The 11454-nt window shown below is 43.8% G+C and overlaps 2 pseudogenes and 1 gene segment (V, D, J or C); 2 read left to right on the forward strand and 1 right to left on the reverse strand.

The window, feature by feature from the left end:
- The first annotated feature begins 2392 nt into the window (after positions 1-2392).
- On the forward strand, positions 2393-2690 carry LOC116084291 (annotated as a pseudogene).
- A 6481-nt stretch (positions 2691-9171) lies between these two features.
- Positions 9172-9558, reverse strand: LOC116085228 (annotated as a pseudogene).
- A 389-nt stretch (positions 9559-9947) lies between these two features.
- LOC116085229 lies at positions 9948-10949 on the forward strand. The segment is given in 2 exon segments: positions 9948-10062; positions 10582-10949. Coding segments are annotated over 2 exon segments (483 nt in total).
- The last annotated feature ends 505 nt before the right edge of the window (positions 10950-11454 follow it).

Here is an 11454-nt window from a genome sequence, read left to right on the forward strand (position 1 = left end):
AAAAGAAAAAGAAAAAAGAAAAAAAAAACCTGTTTCCTCCTCCCTCCCCCTGCTTAACAACCCACCCTCTCCTGCTTCCTGGCCCTGGCATTTCCCTACACTGGGCATAGAACCTTCATAGGACCAAGAGCCTCTCCTCCCATTGATGACTGATTAGGCCATCCTCTGCTATACATATGCTGCTGGAGCCATTAGTCCCACCATGTGTACTCTTTAGTTGGTGGTACTAAACCATCTCTTTAGCTCTTAATTTCAACAATTAAAAAATATACCTTATAAAATTAAAAAGATTCTGGGCAAAAAAGGAACAATTGAGTGAAGAGACTCCTACAGAGTGGAAGGACATTTTTGCCAACTATATACATCTGACAGAGGATTAATATAAAGATATGCAGAGGAAAAAATGAAACATAAGTACAATTGACTGAATCATAATATTAGTTAATAAGTTGAACAGATAGCTCTCTAAAGGAAACAATAAAAATGTAAATATTTAGAAGCATGTTCAATATTCTTAACCATCAGGGAAATGACAATTAAAACTCCTTTGGGATTGAATCTCACTCTAGTCAGATAGACTACCATTAAGGATGCTTCAATCCTACTTAGAAGAGGGAACAAAATAATCATGGGAGGTAGAGGGAGGGAGGAACCTGGGAGAGAGAGAGGAGGGGGAAGGAAAAACGGAGGTGGGCAGGATCAAGTATGGGAAGAGAAAGGAGAGAGGTCCAGAGAGCCAGGAAAATGAATAGAAATATGTAGCAATGAGGGGTGGGAAATGGGGTGGGGGAAACCATTAGGAAGTCCCAGATGCCAGGGAAATGAGAGGCTCTCAGGACCCAATAGCAATGACATTAGCTGAAATACCCAACAGAGGAGAGGTAGAACCTGAAGAGACCATCCCCAGTAGATAGGCATGCCCCCCAGTTGATGGATGGGGTCACCCACCCATCTCAAAATTTTTAACCTGGGATTGTTCCTGTCTAGAGGAAACACAGGGAAAAAAATGGAGCAGAGACTGAAGGAAAGGCCATCCAGAGACTACCCCACCTTGGGATCCACCTCATCTGCGGACACCAAACTGGGAAGGAGCTGAAGGGGATTATATCCCCATAGGAAGAACAGCTGTCAACTAACCAGACTACTCAGAGCTTCCAGGGACTAAACTACCACTGAAGAGTATACATGGATGAATCCATGGCTCCAGCTATGTATATAGCAGAGGATTACCTTATCTGGCATCAATGTGAGGGGAGGCCTTTGGTCCTGTGGAGGCTTGATGCCCCAGTGTAGGGGGATGCTAGAGGAGAGAGGCAGGAGTGGGTGGGTGGGTGTGGGAGCACCCTCTCAGAGGTAAAGGGAAGGGAGGATGGGATGGGGAGTTTACAGAGGAGAGACTGGGAAGAGGGGGAAATATTTGAAATGTAAATAAATGAAATAACCAATTAAAAAATAGAAAAGAAAAAAAGGAAAGAAAAATAAAAATAAAAAACCCAAATTAACAGTCAGACTACATTCAGTGTCACACCCCTCAAGCCATATGCCTTAAGAATTGCTACTCTATTTCCTGTAGCTAGACAGGGCCCCCAGTGGAGGGATAAGGGCATCAACTCACCCTCAAAACTTTTGACCCAAAGTTTGTCCTATCTACAAGAAATGCAGGGACAAAGATGGAGCAGAAACTGAGGGAATGGGCAAAGAATAACCAGCCCAACTTGAGAACCATCCCATGGGCAAACACCAATCCCTGACACTATTAAAGACATTTTGTTATATTTGTAGATACTCTGTAATGTACAGCATTACAGACTGTCCTCTGGGAAGCTCCTCCCAGCAGCTGACTGAAAGAGACCCATAGTCAAACAGTGAATGGAGCTTGGGGACTCTTATGGAAGGGTTGGGGGAACGATTGAGGGCCCCAAAGGGGATAGGAACTCTACAAGAAGACCAAGGGAGTCAATTAACTTGGACCTTTGGGGTCTCTCATAGACTGAACCATTAATCAAAGAACATACATGCATCGGATGTAGGTCTCCCCACACATATGTAGCACACAGTATTCTTGTGGGTTCCCTAGAAATTGGATCAGGAGCTGTATCTAAAACTGTTGCCTATCTGTGGAATACATTTCCCTAACTGGGCTGCCTTGTGTGGCTTCAGTGGGAGAGGATGCACCTAGCCCTGCAGAGACTTGATGTGCCAGGAATAGGGGATACCCAGGAAGGCCTCCACCTTCTCAGAGGAGAAGGGGATGGGGTTGGGGGAAGGGATTGTGTGAGGAGGAGGCAGGGGCGGTGGTACAAACAGGATACAAAGTGAATAAAATATGTAAGTGAAAAAAGTAAAGAATCATCTACTCCCGCTTTACTGTCGGTCTCGATCTCAGCCAGTCATGCTGGAACATGAGTTCGCGCCCACCCAGATGGATTACAAGGGGAAGAAGTTAGCTAAACAGATGATTCAGGGATTTTTTTTCTGTAGTAGTTGGGTTTACCAGCAGGTACGTGACTGAACAGTTTGGGTGGACTGCCTATATAGTTATCGGATTTGCTTTCTTATGTTTGCTAACACTTCCTCTGTGGCCCATCTACCCCCGATATCCCCTAAAGTGGATACCTGTTCAGGACTTAGGTACAGAAGACAAGAAATCAGGGGGCAGAAACATTAATAAACATTCTAAAAATAATTGATTGGGGCTCTCAGGATTCAGAACTTGCTTTTTTTTTAAAAAGATTTACTTATTTGTTTTATGTAAGTACACTGTTGCTGTTTTCAGACAAACCAGAAGAGGGCATCAGATCTCATTACAGATGGTTGTGAGCCATCATATGGTTGCTGGGAATTGAACTTAGGACCTTTGGAAGAGCACTCAGTGCTCTTAACCGCTGATTCATCTCTCCAGCCCACTTTTGTTTCTTGTAAGATGAACTGAATTGCTTTCATACACAAAACATGAGCTTAAACCACCTGTGTCCTTACAGCACAGCTGTGTAGTGATCTAGTTGTCCTTACTTTATTTCTAATTTGATTGTATTTTAATTTATGACTATTTTATACCATCTCTTCATAAGTTTGCTATATAGAGAGCAGAAAATGTAAGTATGCAATGCTTCTTTCAGGTGTGCATAACAAATAGACACCTCATAACTGGTAAAGAAAAGAAAGAAGAAAACAAGCAACAGCCAGAGGGTAACATGCACCTTTAATCCCAGCACTCGGGAGACCGAGGCAAGTGAATTTCTGTGATTTCAAGGCCAGCCTGGTCTACACTGAGTCCCAGGATAGCCCAGGCCATTACACAGAGAAGGCCTATTTTGAAAAACAAACAAAAACAAACAAACAAGAAACAAAACAATAAATATTGGCATGGATGTGAGGAAAGAGGAAATCTTATTCACTGCCTATGGAAATGTGTATTTGTGCAGTGAATAAGGAAACCAGTATTGAGGTCCCTTAAAATATAATTACAGAACTTCCACATGACCAAGCTAAGGCAGTTCTGAGCATATACCTAAAGTACTCTATATCCTACCAAAGAGATACTTGTACAGTGGCAACTAATGGGATTAGCCTGTCTACAGATGAAGGGGTAATGAGAGCATGGTACAAATACACAATAGACTTTTATTCAGAAGAAAAATGATATGTGATTTACTTCAAAATGGATACAATTGGAAAAGATTATATTTAGTGAGATAATTCAGGCCCAGAAAGACAAATACTGCATGCTATGGTTTGGATATGTTCGGCCCAGGAAGTGGCACTATTAGGAGACCCTATTGGAGTAGGTGTGTCACTGTGGGTGGGGGCTTTAAGACCCTCATCCTAGCTGCCTGAAAGCCAGTCTTCTCCTAGCAGCCTTCAGATGAAGATGTAGAACTCTCAGTCCTGCTGCACCACGCCTGCCTGGATGCTGCCTTGTTCCTGCCTTGATGATACTGGACTGAACCTCTGAACCTGTAAGCCAGCCCCAATTAAATGTTGTCCTTTATAAGACTTGCCTTGGTCATGGTGTCTTGTCATTTTACAGCAGTAAAACCCTAACTAGGAAACTATACTATTAAATGTTCTTTTTATATGTATATCTGTTGCAGGATTTTTCTGGTCCAATTACATTAGTGCAAAGGAGGCCTGTGATTGGACAGGGAAAAGGGAGGCAGAGCTAAGAGTTGCAGAGACAGAGAGCCTCTCAGGGGAGAGGGGAGAAGGAAGATAGTGGTGGACATGAACCAATGTGGCCTTAACCAGCCACAGTTATGATATCTTAAGGTTAGAATAATTGGGATAAAGTTTTTATCATCATAATTGGCTCTGAAGTTATTATATTGGCATCTTGTAAATTGAGAATTTATTGATACATAAATCTGATTGGTTAATTATAAGCTTTAAGAGTTTTGATTCTATTAGGTAAATGGGTGTTGAGATGGCTGACTGTGAGGTATAGTGTCATTGTGTGGGCCTGGAGGCAGAGATCTGCCAAGGGACTCTGGAACTCTGGCACAGAGTTGAGAGCACCTTGTGTGGGCCATCTGGTTCGATGGTTGCCACACTAGAGCAGGAACCTGGTCCAGCCCCACCAGGGAGTAGGTGGGATAAGAGAAGCAGGAGCATGGAGAGTTGGCTGGTTTGTCTGTTTGTCTGTCTGCCTATTCACTTGTAGTGTATAGAGTCTAGGTAACTAGAAAGGTGACTGAGGTGGAACACTGGAGGTAGAAGTGTATGAGTAGGGACAGGGAGAAGGGAGATGTGGGGAGAGAGTGTAGGCCAACCAAAGTAGTATGTGGAATAAAATGTGAAAACAAGGAAACCCATTATTTTGTAACTAATAAAGAAAAGAAAAACAATTACAAAATGTAGTCACCAGCAGCTACGCAAACTGGGTTCCTGAAAGAGAGGCAGGGGCCTGGGGAAAATAGGGGAGTCAGACTGCCAGAGAAATAAACAGACCACGTCAAAAGGTTCCGATCAAGGTCCAATGTGTATTTCAGAGTCTGACAATATATAGACAGGGAACTCATCCCCCAGTATGCCAGGATCTTGAGGCCTAATTAGCATCTCTTGTTCTGTCAGGCAGGCAGGTGAGCAGCTCTATAGGGCGTGGCTCCTAGCAGGAACTTCAGGAAAGGCAGGACAAAAGGGCTTTTTTTTTTTTTTTAATCTCAGGAAACTCCACCCTAAGTGGGCTAGCTGCTTGTGGCAAGGACAAAGTCTGGTCCAGCCCACTTGAGGCTGGGGGAGGTCACAACAAAAAATAAGTTAATGTTATAAGTAATACTAGGGACTTGGTTGGAAGTGAAAAAAGAGTTCTTGGTGTGTGATACTAGCTGTAGGAGATTATACTGAGTAATCGAGGGTGAAAACTGAATGGTTTCTGAAGGGTCTTTCAATTCTAAATTAGAAAGCAACTACTTAAAGCTTGGTGTGGTGGTGGTGGTGGTAATGATGATGATGATGATGATGTGTGTGTATACATGTGTGCAAAACTGCAGAGCTTTAAATATCTCACCAAAAGATGACAGCATTATCTTTATTTTTCCACACTGAATGATTGACAGTGACGTATATGTATAGAATGTATTGTGATCATATTCACCTGTCTCCTCTCCCACTCTCAACAACTCCCTCTTTTCCAGTGAGCCTCCCTCCCTCTCCCCTCTTTACGCAGGCCTCATTCAGGCAGCCACAGCTGCTGATGATTTCCTAAGCCCTGCCGTATCCAGAGGACAGTGTTCTCCATCCTCTACCTGCCTTCCATCTCTTCTGCAATGCTCTCTGGGTCTGGGAATGGGTAATGGAGATGTGCTGCTTAGGGCAGAACACTCAGTCTTCCTTATTCTCAACACGCTGAACAGTTGTCAGTTTCTGTATTAACTCTGCAGAAAGAAACTTCCCTGATCTAGATTGTGAGCAGCTGTAGTCGGTGGGCATCAGTGTTTAGGAGATACTTTGTGTCTTAAGGCTTATATTGCAATAAAGAGACATTTTGACCACAGCAACTTTTATAAAGGAAAACATTTAATTGGGGCTGGCTTACAGTTCAGAGGTTTAGTCCATTAGCGTCATGGAGGCAAGCATGGGGGCACACAGGCAGACACGGTGCTGGAATAGGAGTGGAGAGTTCTATATCTAGATCAGCAGGTGGCTGGAACGGAGAGAGACACTGCGCCTGACTTGAGCACCTGAAACCTCAAAGCCCACTCCCACAGTGACGTACTACCTCCAACAAGACCACACTTCTCAATAGTGCCACTCCCTATGCATCTATGGGGCCATTTTCATTGGAAATTCTATAAAATCAGTAAGGCCTATAATATCCTCAGTGGTGGGCTTTTGGCCAGGTTTATAGTACCAGGTGTGTGCTTGCTCTCCTGGAGAGAGCCTCAAATTCTATTAGAAAGTGGTTGGTTAGCTCATATTAGTCTGACACCATTGCCCAGTGGGTGAATATTTTATAGTAGGTCAGAATAATAGCATACAGGGTCCATAACCTATTATCATTTTAAGAAAGCCACGTATTATATTCTACTTTACAAAGTGAGTACACAGAAATGAATCCAAATGATTCATGATGAGAGTACTTACTCTAGTAAGAATACCACATGTTGATCCAGATATGGAAGCAAATGTTTGTAATACCATCTCTTGGAAGGACATGATTCTAAGGTCAGCCACGGCTACACTGCTAGGATTATTTCAATGCCAAGCCAAGCCAAGCCAAGCCAAGCCAAGCCAAGCCAAGCCAAGCTAAGCCAGCCAGTCAATTCAATATAAGAAAGACAAAGAAAGACAAGGAAAACTAAATCAAACTAACTTAAACCAAACCAAACCAAACCAAACCAAACCAAACCAAACCAAACCAAACCAAACCAAAGCACTATAAGACAAGACAAAACAAACAAAAACAGAAAATCAAATGAGACAGGCAGAAGACACTGAGTGACCTGCCACCACAGGCATCACTACCATGTATAAGAATGTAGTGGAGAGATGGGAGAGGAAGAGAAGCAGAGTGGCTTGAGCACTATGAAGAGAGGTGGAACTTGAGACTCAAGGGTGGTGAGGGACAGCCTGATGTGAGTAGCCTGCGATGCCACCCAAGACCATGGCAAGGTCCTGGCCTGGGCTACCACCTAGGGCCACGTCTGGGTCTCTGGCCCTGCAGGAGCAGGGTCTGTATAGATGTCTGTGGCCCACGTAACTACCAATGGTCATGCAGATGTCTGAAACCTGGGCTGCCACCTGGGATCATGTTGATATCCAAGGGCTGCCCAGGCCTCATCTCTTCCTGGCTTCGGCACTCTGGGGAGTGGCCCCTCCACCCACTTCTCCTGGGAATCACAATAGATCTGGTGCTGGTGTCAGGGGTACAGGTGAGCTGGTTTGAGTGCAGAGTGAGTGTGGGAGAGCCTGGTCCTGCCCCTGCTGGTTGTCACAGGCAAGAGAGCTGGCCCCTTGGCCCTCACCTGGGGAAAGCAGGAGATCTGGCTCTGGTGGTGTGAGTACAAGATTGCTGTCAGGCTGACCAACTCAGCTACTCAGATCCAGGCTCTGAGTTGGCACTGTCCAACATCTACCCTATCTATGAACTGCTAGAGTTCACTGGTCTTGCAAATCCAAAGCTTCAGGATCTCCATGACATAGGCCAACAACATGACATCTGAGAGGAGTCCCAGTGAGGCCGAGTATTGATAGTGTAGCAGAAGCCAGAGGCCTTGAACCAGATCAATGACTCATTGCAATGAACATTTGCAAATAAAGATGTTTGGACAAGGGGTTATACTATGTGACACACCTTGACGCACTGAAGCTTCCATGGCAAGATGATTTTTGTTTTTGTTTTTGTTTTCCTTTTCTTTTAGGGTAGAAGAGATTATAAGTGTGGAGGGCAGATATGGAGGGACATGGAGACAAGTGGGATTGGGATGCATGATGTAAAATTCACAAAAAAATTAAACACAAATATAGAAAAAGAGATGCTATATGGAAGACATTAACTTGAGAAAACAATGCAATTTTTAAAAATAGGGTCTCACATATCACAAACTGGCCTTGAACTTGTCCTATAGTCAAGAATGATACTGAGTTCCTGATGCTCCTTACCCAACCCATGAGTGTTGGAAAATGGTACACCACAATGTACAGTATTAACTGCAGCTTTTTTTAAAAGTTTTTTTAAAAGACTTATTATTATAAATCAGTACACTGTAGTTGTCTTCAGACCACCAGAAGAGGGCATCAGATTTCATTACAGGTGGTTGTAAGCCATGATGTGGTTGCTAGGATTTGAACTCATGACCTTCAGAAGATCAGTCAGTGCTCTTACCCGCTGAGCCATCTCATCAGCCCCTAACTGCAGCTTTTAACACTTAGGAAGTAGGCTGAAATGCAGCTTTCTTCCTGAATGTTCTCATCTAGCTCTTATTTTTTTAGCCTAGTCTTGCACTTCTTGCCTTCTGCCTTTTCACTTTACCAAGGTTGCAAGTTACTGAGCAAAAATATTAAATAGCAAAGATATTTAAGAAAGTGTTAATATTTAGTCTATTATTTTTTTAAAATTCCAGGTGTCTGAAATGATGAATAGTTTAACTTTCTGCTTCCGTTGTATTTACACATATGTTCCACATATCTTCACACATAGATGTATTGTCCATTTATTCACTGCCACAAACATCACTGTGGAGACAGCAGTGTATTCACATTATGTGCATAATCTACAGTCTTGCTTTTTGTTTTCTATCTTGGGAAAAGAAACTTAGAATGTGGCACTTGACCACTTCTGCTCTTGTATTATGTTCCTATTTTTTCTGTTTTTTTTTCTTGTTCTTTTGTTGGGGGGGACAGTGAATTTTATTGATGGTATTCAAGAGAGTAGGTAGGGCTCCCTAGGCCCCTCCTATTATTATGGGGGTCTGGGATGGGAATTGTGAGGGAGATGGTCAGTGTTGGGGGCTGAGTTGGGGCAGAGACTCCTCTGTAACTGAGGGCCTCTCTTTTTCTCTCAGTGTCCTTGCTGGGGTGGGTGGTCCAGGGTTTTTTACTCCTTGGAGACCATGTAGGCCATGCCAAAGTTGTCATGAATGAGCTTGGCCAGGGAGGCTAAGTAGTTGATGGTACAGGATGTATGGCTGACAATCTTGAGTGAGTTGTTACATTTCTTGTGGTTCACACCCATCACAACATGGGGGCATCGGTTGAAGGGGTGGAGATGACCCTTTTGGCCCCATCCTTCAAGTGGGCCCTGGCCTTTTCCATAGTGGTGAAGATGTCAGTAGACTCCATGACACACTTAGCACCAGCATCACCCCATTTGATGTTAGCAAGATCTTGCTCCTGGAAGATGAGCTTCCTGTTGTTGACAAGCTTCCCATTCTCAGCCTTGGCTGTGCTGATGAATTTGCCATGGGTAGAGTCATACTGGAACATGTAGACCATGTAGCTGAAGTCAACGAAGGGGTAGTTGATGGCAACAATCCCCATTTTGCCAAGTGCAGAGCAGAAGGCAGCCCTGGTAACCAGGCGCCCAACATGGCTAAATCCATTCACACCGACCGTCACCATCTTGTCTATGGGATACGGCTGTCTCTGGAACAGGGAGGAGCAGAGAGCTTTTCTTGTTCTTTTTAAGACAGGGTTTTGGTAGGTACCGCAGACTGTCCTTGAGCACAGGATCCTCCCAGGCCTTTCAAGTGCTGCTGTTAGAGGCCTGCACCACCTCTCCCAGTTGTCTTTTTTGTTCTTTACAGGCAATACTGCCAGGGGAGCTTTATCAAAGTCACATGGCTGAAACCCTACAGAGTACTCAGAACACAGTTTTCAGAAGGGACTCCTGATTTCAAAGGGACTTCCCCAGCTGTCATTGGAGCATCTTGAAGACACCCCTCAAGAAAGGACATCCTCTTCTTGCGTTTGTGGGTTTGCACTCAGGATGAGCCTCCTCCCCTCCCAAAATGGGGTTTCTCTCTGAAGCTGCTGGTGCTCAGGAACTCGGGACTCAGTGTCAGGCTGGCGGTGTCTTGCTGCAGATGTTGGGGTTTGTTCTCTATCTTTTCTTGATGGTGGGAGGTGAGTGCCAACTTCATAGAGAACATAGCTGGAGTTTTCAAACTAAATTTCCTCCAGCTAAATAATTGCAACTTTTACAATGAAAAAAGTCTTTGCTATTAGATATTTTCCTTTCTTCTTTTTCTATTTATTTAATGCCTTTTGAGACAGGATTTTTCCGTGTAGCCCTGGTTATCCTGGAACTCACTCTGTAGACCAGGCTGGCCTTGAACTCAGAGTTCCTCCTGCCTCTGCCTCCTTAGTGCTGGGATCAAAGGCATTCATCTCCTGTGGATAGATAATTTCTTATGAAGTACCCACTGTTATTGGTCTTCTTGTAATGAGCAGTTGCCATTGGTGTCACTGCTTCTGACACTGTTAATCTTGACAACTCCCTGTTACTCTTAAGTTTTCCTGGACCTCATGGAAGCATGGTATTTGTTTAAATTAATTTTTTAAATAATTCAATGTGTGAATAATCTATCTGCAGCATTTCCATGCTCCCTTTCCCCCCTCCTAATCTTTCCTGTGTCTCTATAGGTGCTGCAGGACAGGGCGTGGAGCAGCCTGCCAACTTGATGTCTGTGGAAGGAACCTTTGCTCAGATCAACTGCACATACAGGACTTCAGGGTTCAATGGCTTATCCTGGTACCAGCAACATGAAGGCCAGGCACCTGTATTTCTTTCTTATGATGTGTTGGATGGTTTGAAGGACAGTGGGCGTTTCTCCACATTCCTGAGCCGCTCGAATGGGTACAGTTACCTGCTTCTGACAAAGCTCAAGATCAAAGACGCTGCCTCATATCTCTGTGCTGTGAGGGACACGGTGACTCTGCTACCTCTGGAGCTGTACAGAAATTCAGCAGCAGAGGTGGAGTTACATTTCCTTAGTGTGCGTTTGCTGTGAATCATGACTAGGCCCTTTGGAAACAGATTTGAGTTTGCCATTTTCTATCTGGGTGGTTTTAAATGAGACACTTTAACTTAAATTTTTACATTTACTGATTGAATTTTTAAAAAAAAAATCAGTTCAATTTTCTCATGTATAAAATGAGGCTAACAACAGTGCCTTACCCCTCACATGGAATGTTTTATAAAGTTTAAGTTATTTATAAAGTTGAAGTTCTCTAAAGGTTTGATTAGGGGGATGCATATCCAAAATAGTATACTTATTTAGGGAGAGAGCAGAATGTGGGAGAGGAAGGGAGGAAGGGAAGGGGAGGAGGAGAGAAAATCAACTTTATAAATGAGTCTCAGAAGTGTCAGACCATCACTGCTATTGTATTTTAAAGGCTGCATAGCCTTACAGTGAAGCAGGGGACTGCACAGAGTTGCTTGAGGTCACTGCTATGACCTTGTTGATCAGCTACTATCTGACAAACCCACCACCCGTGTGTGTGTGTGTGTGTGTG

Source organism: Mastomys coucha, unplaced genomic scaffold (genome assembly GCF_008632895.1).
Source record: "Mastomys coucha isolate ucsf_1 unplaced genomic scaffold, UCSF_Mcou_1 pScaffold9, whole genome shotgun sequence".
In the NCBI taxonomy this organism is placed as follows: domain Eukaryota; kingdom Metazoa; phylum Chordata; class Mammalia; order Rodentia; family Muridae; genus Mastomys; species Mastomys coucha.